Source organism: Staurois parvus, unplaced genomic scaffold (assembly GCF_062004578.1).
Source record: "Staurois parvus isolate SC_StPar_1 unplaced genomic scaffold, SC_StPar_1.0 ptg002113l, whole genome shotgun sequence".
Lineage (NCBI taxonomy): Eukaryota > Metazoa > Chordata > Amphibia > Anura > Ranidae > Staurois > Staurois parvus.
The window spans coordinates 4,588,699-4,605,000 of record NW_028319909.1 but is presented as its reverse complement, the minus strand read 5'-3'; the positions used below and the strand labels follow the sequence as shown (position 1 = coordinate 4,605,000).

General features: G+C 42.5%; 1 protein-coding gene across 1 annotated transcript in view; it reads left to right on the top strand.

Moving 5' to 3' along the window:
- The window catches only part of LOC149432759 (phospholipase A2 inhibitor gamma subunit B-like), a 44,823-nt gene extending 28,731 nt beyond the window's left edge, over window positions 1-16,092 (top strand). Inside the window, exon 5 of the mRNA XM_089665059.1 lies at window positions 14,315-16,092. Coding sequence (XP_089521185.1) covers window positions 14,315-14,490 — 176 coding nt within the window. The 3' untranslated portion in view covers window positions 14,491-16,092. The remainder of the gene's footprint in view (window positions 1-14,314) is intronic.
- The last annotated feature ends 210 nt before the right edge of the window (window positions 16,093-16,302 follow it).

Genomic DNA, 16,302 nt, shown 5'->3' with positions numbered 1-16,302 from the left:
AAGTCAGCAGCTACAAAAACTGTAGCTGCTGACTTTTAAAAAAAAACATGTCCCTCAATCTCGCGGTTTCCTCACATCGGCCAGGTTCACCAGCCATCCTGTGTACCTGGCTCAGGCATCTTCAGTGTGGACACCTGGCTGGGACAGCTTGCACTTCACAGCCGGGTGCCCACTGCGAATACTCGAGTGGCACGCACTTTGTGAATGGTCTTGTAGTCTTCTGGGACCTGTCAAGAAGACTACAAAGGGGGGGAAACCTCCACTTCCGATCGCTAGTGGAAGTGGGAGCTGGTGCCTATCGAATTCGGGACACCCCCACCCCACCCCAAAACTGTAGCTGCTGACTTTAAAAAAAAACATGTCCCTCAATCTCGTGGTTTCCTCACATCGGCCAGGTTCACCAGCCATCCTGTGTACCTGGCTCAGGCATCTTCAGTGTAGACACCTGGCTGGGACAGCTTGCACTTCACAGCCGGGTGCCCACTGCGAATACTCGAGTGGCACGCACTTTGTGAATGGTCTTGTAGTCTTCTGGGACCTGTCAAGAAGACTACAAAGGGGTGGAAACCTCCACTTCCGATCGCTAGTGGAAGTGGGAGCTGGTGCCTATCGAATTCGGGACACCCCCACCCCACCCAAAACTGTAGCTGCTGACTTTTAAAAAAAACATGTCCCTCAATCTCGCGGTTTCCTCACATCGGCCAGGTTCACCAGCCATCCTGTGTACCTGGCTCAGGCATCTTCAGTGTGGACACCTGGCTGGGACAGCTTGCACTTCACAGCCGGGTACCCACTGCGAATAGTCGAGTGGCACGCACTTTGTGAATGGTCTTGTAGTCTTCTGGGACCTGTCAAGAAGACTACAAAGGGGGGGCAACCTCCACTTCCAATCGCTAGCGGAAGTGGGAGCTGGTGCCTATCGAATTCGGGACATCCCCACCCCACTCCCCAAAGGTGCCAATCCTTAACGGGGAGTGGGGGACGAAGCCTTAAAGCATAATTTCCCTTTTTGGGTGGAGCTCCACTTTGACAAGTATATGTTTGGTTACATAGAAGAACTATGGCTTTCTTGTAGCTATTACTTAAAGTGCATGACAACCCAAAATGTTTTTTCACAGTTTGGATAAAGTAAAGAATGATTAACACTTTTGTTGGGTTTTTATGTCTATCCAGTCCTCCATTGATAGGCTTTTACCATGTGTCAATAGCATTAGCTTGGCACTATTTTTATTATTTCAGGCATGTATATAGTGCCAACAATTTACATTGCACTTTATACACTATATATAAAGTACATCAACCCCTGCACCAAGAAGCTTACAATCTAAGGTCCCTATCTCACATACATATACTGTATGTACTGCTCACCCCCAAAGGAGCCACTTTTTTCTCAGGTCCCCTGTTCCCAGTCGCCATGGCTCTGCAAGCAGTACCATGCTCTCCGACATACCCGGGCTGTGGATATTTTGTTGGGGCAACAAACCCAACCAGCAGTTCAGTCCTCACAGGTAGCTCAGTCCTCCCAGGTAGCAGTTTCCAGGTAGCTCTCTTCCTTTAGGCAGCACTGTACAGTCCAGGTCAGGTTCCCCAAGCACTTTCTGGCAGCAGCAGAGCCTAGAGCCAAGTGCATGGGCTACCAGCAACACTCTCCTTTACTGGAGCTGGACATGGATTCTATATCTCTTAGCTTCAGCACATAAGACCAATGTGTCTCCAGATACCATCTCCCCACATGGGCTCTCAGTCTCTTCTCTTCCTTTCTGCCTGCTCTCGTTTGGCCAAAGGAAAACACTTTGCTAGACCTACCTTTGAAATGGAAGTTAAAAGAGTTCTAAAGGCAGAAGGAAAACCTTCTGCATGCAGAACTCCCAACTCCACCTTATACTTCCCTGAGTCTGATCTTTATTCAGCAATGTGTACAAGAGCAGAGGCTCTCTCAACTCTCTCAATCCTCATTGGGCAGAGACAGCAGTGGGAGCCGTTGGCTCCTGCTGCTGTCAATCACAGCCAGTGAGGAGGGAGGGGGTGGGGCTGAGCTGCGCTTTGTGTGTCAATGGACACACAGAGTGTGGCTCAGGAGCAAGCCCACGAGTGCCCCCCCAAAGCAAGCTTCTTGCTATGGAGCACTTGGCAGGTGAGAGAGAGAGGAGCCAGGAGCACAAGCAGGGGACCTGAGAAGCGGAGGATCGGGGCTGCTCTGTGCAAAAGAGTATGTAAGTATGACATGTTTGTTATTTTAATAAAAAAAAGTAAGCATTTGCAATTACTTTAAAGGACTAATTGCACTTCCTTCTTGAATTCATATATTCCCTAGAGTAAACTGCTGTCACGCGGTATGCTGTCGTTGTTTATTAACTCTTATGTTTTCTTGCAATTAGAATTTTAGCTTTAAACAATGCGAAAGAGGAACTGTTTGTATACATGGCACAGGTCCTGTTGATGTCTCAGAGGAAGGGTGGACATTCCCTTTCAAGGCATGGACATGGTTTATTGACTTTGCCTTTTGTTATGTCCGAAAAAATGTACTGATCTTTAATAAGTTGAAGGACGTTGACACATCTTAAGAACACCTCACTGAATTTCTGGCAGGGAATTAAAAGCAGAATTTGGAAACACCCAAAGAGGAAGCATTTCCGCTCATTTTTTTTTCTGTTTCAAAAAAATAAAAAGCAATTTTTGCTCAGGACATAATAGAATGAATGTAATATATAATATTTTATCCATCCATCTGTGTATCCACCTATCTATCCATGGATCCATCAATCCATCCATCCATTCTTCCTTTCATATCTATATAGGTATTCTGTTTTTTTTAATAAATCCTTCCCTCCATCCTCTCTCATATCTATCTACTATCTATCTATCTATCTATCTATCTATCTATCTATCTATCTATCTATTATCTATCTATCTATCTATTATCTATCTATCTATCTATCTATCTATTATCTATCTATCTATCTATCTATCTATCTATCTATCTATCTATTATCTATCTATATATTATCTATCTATCTATCTATCTATCTATCTATCTATCTATCTATTATCTATCTGTCTATCTATCTATCTATCTATCTATCTATCTATTTATTATCTATCTATCTATCTATCTATCTATCTATCTATCTATCTATCTATTATCTATCTATCTATCTATCTATCTATCTATCTATCTATCATCTATTATCTATCTATCTATCTATCTATCTATCTATCTATCTATTATCTATCTATCTATCTATCTATCTATCTATCTATCTATCTATCTATCTCATATCTATTATCTATCTATCTATCTATCTATCTATCTATCTATCTATCTATCTCATATCTATTATCTATCTATCTATCTATCTATCTATCTATCTATCTATCTATCTATCTATTTAACTATCTGTTCTATCTATCTCATATCTATCTATCTATCTATCTATCTATCTATCTATCTATCTTTCTAATGAAAATCTCGACCTCCAGATAGTCAGCCTAATGTTTGCAGATAGATTGACGCATCCTACTTTTTATGTATCTCTTTAATTCTATCTATCTATCTATCTATCTATCTATCTATCTATCTATCTATCATCTATCTATCTAATATCTATCTATCTATCTATCTATCTATCTATCTATCTATCTATCATCTATCTATCTATCTATCTATCTATCTATCTATTTATTATCTATCTATCTATCTATCTATCTATCTATCTCATATCTATCTATCTATCATCTATCTATCTATCTATCTATCTATCTATCTATCTATTATCTATCTATCTATTATCTATCTATCTATCTATCTATCTATCTATCTATCTATCTATCTATCCATCTGCTATTTATCTATTTGCACTTTATTGCCAAGAGTATGTGCATGCCACTCCAAATTGATGAGCTGACCCCCAAAAATGGATGGTGAGGTATGCAGAGGAGCTCTTAAAGGAGGGGATGCAAGAGCATAACTTGGGTGGTAAAATGCAGTCTTTAATGGATGCACATGTACAGAGTTGGGACAAGGTCATCCAGCACCCAGGGCAAAAATGCCAAACTGCAAACCCTCCTTTAACCTCCCTAGCGGTCTGATTATTTCAGATTGTTGGTGCTGAAAGCGGTACCATTATTTTGCATGGAAATATGTTGTTTTTTTATTGTAGGCTGTAATTCTTAGGAATAACTCACTGTAATCTGTCCGAACAAGAGTCTAGTAAACATCCCGGGGACGATAAAATTTGAAACACAAAATCATAAATTATAATTTAATAAATAATCATAAAAAATAATAATATAATAATAAATTATATTCAATAATGTAATCAAACCAAAGACACTGAAATGTGAAATAGAGCGCCAAGTTCGCACATCGCTGAGTAAAGTCGCAGAATCGTTTTCAGTGTCTGATGATGAATTTCCCCCACGAATCAATATCACTCAATTCTGCAAGTGGTTCTGATTTACTATCGCTGTTCTCTAGCCGGTCTAAACCCGCTTTTGACCTAATGGGACACTTTTTGGACGCCATGGACTTTTCTCAGTTTCCAGGCAGAAAGAACAGTAAAAATGCAGGCAGGGCGCCGGACAAAGCACTCGGGACAAAATGTATGTGAAATGGGTTGAAACAGCAATGTTTTGCTATGTAAAAATTGTTTAGGAAAAAATGACATTTTTTAAAATTTTCAAATTTCCCGCCGCCGCCACCGCCCATACGTCCCGACGTCACAGGGACCGGAACACAGAAGCCAGATGCCGGCATCAGCCGGAGGAGATGGCCGGGGATGCTGCAGGGGACACATCGCGGGAGCGAAGGACAAGGTAAGCTCTGCAGGGACTCCCTATGCAGCGCCGCATGGTAAGCCCGAGTGTAGCTCGGGGTTACCGCTTTTGGCACTGACATTTTACCCCGAGCTACACTCGAGAATACCGCCAGGGAGGTTAATGATGCGCAAGCTTAGGGAATTCTACTCCCAGCAGTCAAAATCACTAGCAGTGTCACTACACCTATCAGCCTTGTAACAGATAGAAGGCACCCCCATCCCTACAGTAAACCACTGCACCCAGGGCAGCCGCTCCCCCTGCCCACCCCTTGTCTCGGCTCTGCACATATAACACCATCAATGCAATTCGTGGCTGGCCGACCAGTGTTTTAAAGCACATTAAAGTGTAACTAAAGGCAAAACCTTTTTTTTTTAGAGTTTGGATAGGGTGGATATGGATTAGAACACTTGTTGGGTTTTTAATGCTATATGTGTTCCATTTAGAGAAATGCACCCTCTCGCTTTTTCCTGTTATCACCAAAAGTGAAAGAAAATCTAAAATTTTGGGTTGTAGCCAAACCAGGAAAAATAGAGGAAATCTGTCAATGGGGACACTCAACCTGAAATCAACCAGGGAGTCCCTTACTTGGATTTCTTCTTTGGCTATGGGACAGGAAGTGAAGGAAAATCCTCCAATGGGATACAGATGTCAAAAGAAAAGAAAAACAAATGGGGGTTATAACCCTCCCTTACTCAAACCAAATTTTAAAAATAAAGTGTTTCCTTTAGTTCTAGTATAAGTGCTGCTGAACAAAATTCTATACCTGTCATGCACATGTGTCACCTGAGAAACCTTTTCAGTTTGGCCAGGTTCACTTCAAAGAAATAACATTAGAAAAGCAGAAAAGCAGGTCTCGATTTATCAGCATTTGATGGAAGAAAGCATTGTGTTTTTCTAAAGAATTTTCTTTACCGATTGGTTAACATACCATAATAGAAAAAGAGGAATGCTATCATTCAAACTTGTGAAATGAAATTTACAATAGAGGTAAGGGTGGATCTAGGTATTTTGTTTCGAGAAACTGAAAAGCTAATATGCCTATTTTTTTAACCAGAAAAGCAAGAATAACTACTTTTTAACTGTGACTCACCTTAAGTCTTTAAATGCTTTTGAGTTACTCATTTGCTACCTGAATATACAGATGTTATAGACATTTGTGCTCTTACCATCTTGTGGTGCAAGTTTCCTTTTCTGTTCCAACATGACTGTGCCCATGGTACAAAGTCAGCTCTATAAAGACACGGTTTGGCGAGTTTGGTGTGGAGGAACAAGAGTGTCCTGCACAGAGCCCTGACCTCAACCCTACTGAAAACCTTTGGGCTGAATTAAAACAAGTCAGGTTTTCTCATCCAACATTTCCTTAAGGACATAGTTTGACCAATTTTGTGTGGAGGAACTGAAATGTCCTGCATAGAGCCCTGACCTCAACCCTACTAAAAAACCTTTGGGCTGAATTAAAACAAGCCAGGTTTTCTCATCCAACATTTCCTTAAGGACATAGGTGTCCGTTTATGACACAGAGAATAGCTGCGATTCAACGGATCTCAGCTATTCTCTGGTCATTCACAGTTTATGACACTCAGGAGATCATGTCAGCCCTTCACTGGAGATCTGTGTTCTCCCTCCAGATTCTCCAGCCCAGAGCTGGAGAATCGGAGGGACCGCAAACTAAGCAGAGATAATTTACCTCTGCTTAGTAAACTGATCTTTTACTGTAATCTCGCGAGATTATAGTAAAATCAGCCGTTTTCCAGAGTTTGGAGACCGTTCTCCCTTTGTTCAGAGAACTGCTTCATAAACTGTGTTCTCCGAGAATGCCGGAGAACTGAGCAGTGATCTATTACCGCTGGTTCAGAAACAGACACCATAGTTTGACCAATTTTGTGTGGGATAACTGAAATGTCCTGCATAGAGCCCTGACCTCAACCCTACTGAAAACCTTTGGGCTGAATTAAAACAAGCCAAGTTTTCTCATCCAACATTTCCTTAAGGACATAGTTTGACCAATTTTGTGTGGAGGAACTGAAATGTCCTGCATAGAGCCCTGACCTCAACCATACTGAAAACCTTTGGGCTGAATTAAAACAAGCCAGGTTTTCTCATCCAACATTTCCTTAAGGACATGTTGGTTGATTCCAGATTGAGTGTCTCCATTGGCAGATTTCCTCTCTTTTTCCTTGTTTGGCTACAACCCAAAATTTGAGATTTTCTTTCATTTTTGGTGATAACGGGAAACAGGACAAATAGAGAGGGTGAATTTCTCTAAAGGGAACACATATAGCATTATATATCCAACAAGTGTTCTCATCCATATCCACCCTATCCAAAACTCTAAAAAAAAAGGTTTTGCCTTTAGTTACACTTAGTTTGACCAATTTTGTGTGGAGGAACTGAAATGTCCTGCATAGAGCCCTGACCTCAACCATACTGAACATCTTTGGTAAGAATTGGGATGATAGACCAGATGCGATTTCTCCTGCGCTCTAGGGCCCAGACCGGTGGCAAATAGATGGAACCAACACCAGAGCAAGCAACCACCAGTATATTTCAAGGTTGTGCAGCTCCAAAACAGGGCTGGGGAAGCCCGATCGATACTGCAAAGTGAAACAGAAAACAAGAAACAAGAAGCGCACCAACCTTGCGCATTACCTCAGTAACAGAATTTATTTATCTGAGGAGGAAGGCATAGCCTTCGAAACGCATCAGTATTTACTGAGTGTCTACCCCCATGATGGGATTTGCACTGGCTTCTTATCTTTGAAGTCCCTTTGAGGACTACATGCCTGATTTTATTCGCTGTTTGTGAGTACCTATCTTCTATTAATAAATTCTGTTACTGAGGTAATGCGCAAGAATTGGGATGAGCCAGGTCTTTTCATCCAACATCTATACAAGCAAAAACAACAACACAAAATACTCAAATCTTATTAATAAATGCCTTCCTATTCTTAGAAGAGTGGCGGCTGTTCTAGCCACAGACTTGGGGGCCTATGGTTTGGGAATGCGATGTCCAAAAAACTCATACAGGTGTGATGGTCAGATGCCCATAAACTGTTGGTTATATAGTTTATTTGCTTAGACTCATAATGTAAGGCATACAATGACATCCCATGATGCACCACCCAAATTTTGAATCTTTGTTTTACTTCAAGAGTTTTTTTTTTTAATGATGGCTCTGATAGAATCTAGTTATCAAGGTAACTCATACCAGAGGGATTTCAGTGCTCATTTTTCCTTTATGTGTGTTGCAATAACCTCTAAATGTCAAAGAATAATTTAACATCGAGCACTATGTGTACATAACAATACTTCGGGTAATGTAAAACATTGAGAGCAGCGGGATATAATGGAGCCATTTACTATAAGCAGAATACTTCCATTATATAGCAAACTCACACATTCAGCTAATGGCAATAGCAGCTCCATTGTGGTGAACATCTCTAGATAACTATTATAATACCATAATAGACAGGTTAGAACAAAACCCCAATTACACTATCTGATGCTGTATTTTACTTTCCCACTAAAGCAAGACTGTTTGGACTGACAACAGAAAGTGCAATATCCCTTCCATTGGATGATGACAGCTTTGAATTCTTGAATTATGAGCTTTTTTGTTCCTATGCTCTACTTAAGCAGGTTAAACTTCAAAATCTTTTAAAATACTTGACTGGAGACAGCCTAGTAGCTGATCGTTGTTAAAGATCATTAGTGTCATGCAACAAAAAACTCTTGCCAAAGTGGAATTAAAGCTGTTTGTCAGGAATAGACTCAGCACTGGTGGTGGGACTCACCTGCCGTGTGGGCTGCAGTACCAGGGCTGACCAGCGGGTGCTCTCAGCAGCCAGAAGCTCACTCCTGTAGTCAGCCAACACCTGGGGCTGATTGCAGGAGGTGTATTTAAGGAATGACCAGGCCTGTGATCAGGGCCTTGTTGTATGTTTCCCATGAGCCCCTGTACCTGGTATCCTGTGTTCCTGCCCAGTTGCTGACCCTGCTTTGATCCTGACCTCTGCTGACCGTCTCCTGTTGAACCCCTGGCTTGCCTGACCATCCTTCTGCCTGATCCTCTGTACCGTGCTGCCCGTCAGCTACTGAACCCGGCTTGTGACCCTGACCATTCTCTGCCTGATCCACTGTACCGCGCTGCCCGTGAGTTACTGAACCCGGCTTGTGACCCTGACTATTCTCTGCCTGTACCTCACTGCGCGCACGTTGCTGTCCTGGCCTGCCTGACGCTACCCAGACGATCCATCCCACATGGATCCAGTCACTACTGTCTAAACCTGACAGCCCCTGCACATCAGGCTTTCCCCCAGTACATACCCTCGGCGGACCCCTCTACCACAGTTGGGTGCACTCAGGGGCCACGACCTGGTCTCAGTCCTGCGCCAAGTCCACCCTCACCATCAGGGGCTCTGGTGAAAAGGCAGACTGGGGCTTAGACTCCGCGCCCTGGGGAATCCTGTTCTGTGGGTCACTAGAGATCCCGCCGGGTGGTGCTTGACAGTACCTTACGGCCTGCCTGACCATTCCACCTCTCCAGCCCTGACTACGCCTGTGTTCCTGAAGCCTGCTACTTTTCTGTGTTCCCACACATTTCTGGTCATACCCGGATCTCTAACACTGTTAAAGTTGAATTAAAACTCCTTAAAAATTTAAAAACCGGGAGCATGTTTCATAATGTGAAGTTGTGCTGAGCAAATTTGCACATAATGGGACACTTGCCTAGTAATAGGCTCTTCTTCAGTAATGGAATGATGCAAAACTGTCATAGTCCCTTTCATTACTCTGATGTTGGCACTTCCATCTTTGCCCGGCCAACTTACATGTTTGAAGCCTTCGACCACCTTGAATAACCATGATGGCGTAACTCCTGAGGATGCGCAGAAGAGGTACTACACGTCTCTACAGAATTGTGCAGAGTATGTACACCAAGCTTTGATACCAAGTCAATTTTAGGTACTTTTACCAAAGAAACTGCTTATCTGAATTTTTCTGAACATTTCCAGTTTAAGAGTTAAGCAGTTCCAATTTAAGAGTTATGCGATCCTAGGCCACTTGCACATGGCCGAAAGAGGGTCGCAATCGATGAGATTTATATACCCATACAGCCATGGCTTCAGCCAGCTGACTTGTATATGCTGGCTGTACATAGGTGTAGGAACCAAACACTGCTTCAGGGCAGAAAAATACTCCCAAATGTATGCTTTGTGACCTGCCCACAAAAGCTTGCCAAACTATTTCATTTTTAATTATAACACTTAAAGGAAACCTGTCATGAAAGCATTATGTAGGCTTCCACTGCTGATGGTTTGGCATCATTACTTTGAGTCACTGACCTAGACTGGATTTAAGGGTTCTTTATTTAATCCAAACAACGGATTTAAGGGTTCTTGATTATTTTTTCTAGTCCTAACAACACCAGTCAAAGATAGGTTTCACAACAATTTCATTAAGAAATATAGTATTTAGCTACAGTGATTCAGCAGATTCACAAAAACAGAAGGCAAGATTGCATCACATTTAATTACCTCTTACTGGTTGATTTATCTTGATAATTGTCTAACTTGAGTAAAATTAATATGATTTTTGCACAGTATAATTAATAGGCTTGCTTAATTTGTATGTAAAGTAGTAAGGAACATCAGCGGGGCAGGGGCGGTACCGTCTATGCCGTCCATCTCCCCCCTGCTGTTGGTTGCCAGGATGCAGGTTCCTTAATTGCTAAGACACAAATGGCTTGGCTGCTCAGTGTAATTGGTTGCTAGGACACTGGTGGCCAGACAGCACAGTCTCATTGGTTGTTTTGGTGCAGGCAGCCGCCTGGACCATCACAGTCAAAGGCACTGTGTGGCCTGGGGGCTTAACATGCTTTGAGGTCAGAGTGTCTGGTATGGACACTCTGTCTTCAGTGTCACCACCACTGCCTCTAAGTTGGCCGCCTCAACTGGCCTTATGAACTGCCCTGATGTGAAATAGAAAAACAAATTCATATACTGAATACTAATATTACTGGTATTAACCACATGCAGTTACCAGAATATAATTTTCCCCTATAGTGGTCATTTGATGGGTTATATTATGAGTTTGATCTCTTCCCTGCACGGTCTGTAAGTTTTTCAGAGGTGCCAACTAGCCAAATAGTTTGCTTGGCTGCACATTGTCATTGGTTGTTAGGACTGGTGGCCAGGCAGCACAGTCTGATTGGTTGTTTTGATGCAGGCAGATAAAGACAATTATTATTATTATACAGTATTTATATAGCGCCAAAAAGTTTGCTCAGCGCTGTACAGAGTAGTGGGGGACAGAACATGAGACAAGACAGTAACAAAACAGTACACGAGGGGTTTGAGGGCCCTGCTCTTTCGAGCTTACAATCTAGGATGGAGGGGATAGTGGCACAGGAGGAAGTGGCTGTGGGGGATGGAGTGGTAGGAGGAGTGGAGGAGATTGGCTGTTAGGTGAGGGTGGGGTAGGCTTCCCTGAAGAGATGGGTTTTCAGGGTGCACCTATAGGTGAGAAGGGTAGGTGGCAGTCTGATGGACTGGGGTAGTGAGTTCCAGAGGATGGGGGAAGTCCTGGAGAAGTCCTGTAGTCGGGCGTGGGAAGAGGAGACCAGGGAGCTAGAAAGTAGGAGGTCTTGTGAGGAGCGAAGAGTATGGGTTGGGTGGTATTTGGGTATCAGGTCGGTGAGGTAGTTCAGGGCAGCGTTATGAATGGCTTTGTACGTCAGTGTTAGTAGTTTAAATTGAATGCGTTGGGCAATCGGAAGCCAGTGGAGGGAATGACAGAGGGGAGTGGCAGATGCAGAGCGGTTGGTAAGGTGGATGAGACAATGGGGTTGAATTACTAAAACTAGAGGGTTCAAAATCTGGTACAGTTGTGCTTGGTAGCCAATGAGCTTCTAACTTCAGCTTGTTCAATTAAGCTTTGACAAAAAGAAAGGAAGCTGATTGGTTTCTGTGCACAGCTACACTACATTTTGCACTCTCCAGTTATGGTAAATCAATCCCACTGTGTTGCCTATCGGTTGAACATGCTTTGAGGTCAGAGTGCCATTCCTCCTCTTCCATTTAAGTTAGCAGCCTCAATTAGCCTCATTAATGGCCCTGATCATCTCTAACCCATGTTGATAGATACAAATAATAAAATATGAAAGTCACAACGTAATGTCACCTTACTGGTAAACTTGATTTTTTTAAAAGTGGGCCTTTTAGCAAGTCTCCATAAATTCCAGAGGACCACAGCATACAGCATCAGAATCAATTTGAAAAAAAAAATCCACTTTTTATCTTAACCTTGACTTCCAGTTGAGTGGCTTTTCCCTATCTAAGATAATATTTGTGCCTAAGGCCATGCTGGACTGACTGGATCAGTCACTGGTCGTAGGTGGTTGTGTGGGTGGGTAGAGAGATGTCCTTTCAGTCGGTTGTGCCCAATGGTGGACACTGGTGGTAAACCCTTTTAGGGTTCGAGCTGCTGCATTTCTGGTGCGGCCTTAAGGTCGTTTCCACAAGTACACTTGTGTAACGGAACCGGAACCCAGACCGCACTGAGTTTTTCCGTTATACCACAACTTCCCCTGTCCGAACACCATCCACGGACCACACCCTTGAAATCCCTCAGGAAAAAGACAGCACCCAGCTCTTCTTAATACAGGAAGCCAACAACTTTACTTTATTTTACACAAACAACAGGATATATACAGAGGACGGGGAAACAACCAAGAACAGGAAATACATCATCACCCCTCCCCATCCCACCAAGACACAGAACAATGGGATGAAGCACATGGCAAAGGACATTGACCAACCCCCACACCAATACACAAACAGTACATCCCATAATAGTTGGCTGGACAGGAAGGCACAGCACAATGGGGGTTAGCACATGGCAAACAAACAATGGACAGCCATGTGGCCTAGACAAAGGACAACACACAAATGCACAATACTGGGACATTCACATGTACACCCTGTACCCTTAAACAGGCACAGGGTGGGTTAAACATAATGATTTGGGGAGATGATACAGAGGTCCCCCCACCCCCAAAAGTCACTCCCGTCAAAACTTGGAATAATAGGAAAGAATGAGCAACTGATGTCTAAAAGAATGCATTGTAAATTAAGAGGCATTTATTGATGACAAGTACATAAAACCAATGCATTTTCCAGGTTTTGGAGGAAAAACTGACAGCCTTCACTCTGTTGGTTTTTCCTTTGAAACCTGGAAAATATATAACCAGCGTGGGAATCTTTCCCAATTATTGGCGTGCAGCAACAGCCCTGAAAAAGGGAGAGTCCTTTCTCCTGAAACATGTTGCTTTGATGTATTTGTCATCATTCTCAATAAATGCCTCTTAATCTACCATCAAAAGGGAATTCTTTTGGACATCGGGCGCTCCTTCTTTCCTAATATTCCTAGGCTAAGATAATGTCACCAATTTTCTGCAGTCAGAAGGAAGTATTTCCTCAATTTACTCCCCCCAAATGATCAGACTGCTAACTCCAACACCCAGCAAGGACTGATCTGCGTCATACAGATGCACAGCCAACAACCAAACAGATACCATCATTTACATGGTCGAGTCAACCCTGAGCTGACATTTCTGCCAAAGAATTAGACGGTGACCATGACGGATACTTGAACAAAGCTGTTGCTTTCCATAGCAGAATCAAGACATTGTCACGGAGAACAATGTGATCTGGTAATAAATACGTGGAAATGTTACAATGACGCATTGAAACAATTAATCTGACACTAAGCCTTTTTAGGCAGAGTAAAGAAGACCTATACCTTTACCTAAACGTTAGATATACTTTTCCTACCCAAATAATAGAGTCAAAAGGTAAAGATAACTCACAACCAATTATGTTACTTGTGAGATCTTTGCAATTTGTATACCCTGGTGTGACAGAGAATTAATTATGTGGGTGGGAAGAATGAGGGGTCAGGCATAGACTATGACTGGCTAGCTTTGGAAGGTTCCTCTGGTCAATGTTTTGGCACCAGGGACGGACTGACAACTCATGGGGCCCCCGGGCAATATGGGATCATGGGGCCCCTGTGTCCTTGCCCAAACTCAAAAAATCCTATGAAAAAAGGTACCAGGGGCATCTCATGGGGCCCCCTACTGACCCCGGGCCCTCAGGCAGTGCCCGAGTTTCCAAATGGTCAGTCCCCCCTGTTTGGCACAAGGTCAAGTGACTAACTTTAAAATGGTTCCAATATCCTTTCTGGAGGACAATAATTGTAGCAAAGACAGCTGGCAGTAAAGCAGAGCAGCCAATTATTTGCAGATTCCTATAGCAACTAGTTAGATACCTAAAATCCCTTGACTGCTATGGGTAACTGTTTTACTTTTGCTGGAGATACCTTCTGCACATTAGAATAGGCAACCTTATAAGTAATGGTCTAGTAGAAGTTCAGGCTTTGCTTCTCTTCTGGTTTTGCCAATGACATTAATGTCTAACCCGTGTATATTCTATTGCAGGATCCCCAATCAGTGTGGCTGGTTGTGCTTCCGAGAGCATGCAAAAGTCTGGAGGCAAAGCTGCTTTTCGAGGATCGTCTGTTATTGTCCGAAACAGCGGCACATCGCGGAGACACAATATATATGTCCTGGTCTGGGTGGCTGCGACTGCCATATTGGGCCTATTTTGCCACTGACAGCATATAAAGCAGCCTTTCTCAGCCTTTTCACCCCAGAGGAACCCCTAAAATAAATTTCAGGTCTTGATGAACCGCTGATAAAACCAATTAATTGAGAGTCAGTGGGGAAATGTCCCTTACATTGGTGGTCAGTAGGAAGAATTCAACCCTTATGATGGTGGATAGAATGCCACCCTTAGAGGCAGCTAGAAAGATAATTGGGTCATGCGACTGATTTTACCAAGTAGTGTTGTCTTTGGAACTATGCAGTCACCATGACGTGAGAGGTCAATCAACCACAGTTCAAGTTACCCCTAGGAACCTCTGGAGGAACCCTATAGCTCCATAAAACCCTGGTTGAAAATGGCAGATAGAGAGGGTAGGAACATTGTATCTATGAGTCTTTGCCAAGATATAGACAACAATTAATACAAAACCATGAGCCAGGTCGTCATAAAAAGACTTTTGATTGCATCGCATGCAGCACTTACAGTACTAAAGTCTAATTTTACATGATTGTTGTGACCTTTACATCCCAGTAAAGAGCTGGTAAAGAAAATGTACACCCAATAATGTAAAAAAATATTGTCATTCACAAACGATTGTAAAAACATTTCAAAATCTTCTTAAAAATGGGAAGCTACTATGAATAAAGGCAATATAGAGAACCAGTGGTGGATAGTTACCAAGAGGCTCCTGTGCAAGCCAAGTTTAAAGATCCCCCTTTCAACAGCTGGCCAGTTAAAATGATGTGTTCACTGATGGAAACTGATGACTGTTACCAAAACTGGAGCAGCCACTGCCCATGTCTATGGTACACTACCCATCTGATACATCTAGTCAAAATGGACCCCTAATTCCTTTTCGGCCCTTGTGCATATGCACAACCTGCACAAATGGCATGTCCACCCTTGTAGTGAGTAGATGGATTTAACTACACAATGTTTTCAATGTTCTCTTCTTGCCTGTTAATTCCGTAAAAGTCACCTGAAGGCCCTTGTTCAGCAGATTTTTTTCTTCGTCTCCCTATAATCTGTTAATCCTGCCGGTAAATCTACTATTTTTCCACTTCTTTTAACAAGTTGACAAGAATGAGAAAATATAAATGTGAAATAGAAAATGGAGTTCATATGCTGAATACTATCATTACTGGTATTAACCACATACCAGAATGCAATTCTTTTCTCTATAGTAATCTTTTGATGGGTTATGAGTTCCTTGTGTGGTCTATAAGTTTTTCGGGGGTGCCAAAAAATGTTGCACTTCAGCACATGAATCAGATCTGGAGTCTCAATCCGCCCATACTTAGTACCCTAGTTCTCAAGTGTGCAAATTCGCTCATTCCAGGCTGAATCTTGATCACCTCAACCCGAGTTGTCCAAACTAAAAAGTGGCCAATCACATGATGCCTCTTTTAGTATATTCAATGTGAAGGACCCGAGCCAATTATCTAATGCTTACTTTATTTTAACATGTGCAGAAGATGATTTCTGAAGATGATGCTGTACATATATTTAGCTCATGGAAAACACTGAAAATGTAGCATGATTAATGTGTAGAAAATAAAATGTAATTGCTTCTTTGCACATTTTTTAAAATTCAATAAAGAACTAATCGATATTGTTGTGTGGTCTCAAGCATGTTGCATTCACAATAATGCTTTGAAAACCTGAACAAAAATATGTTCATATATACACTGTATGACCTAGAGTATGCGGTGACCCCTCCAAATTATTGAGTTCAGGTCAGGGGCGGACTGACAACTCATGGGGCCCCCCGGCAATAGGGGATCATGGGGCCCCTGTGTCCTTGCTCAAACTCAAAAAAACC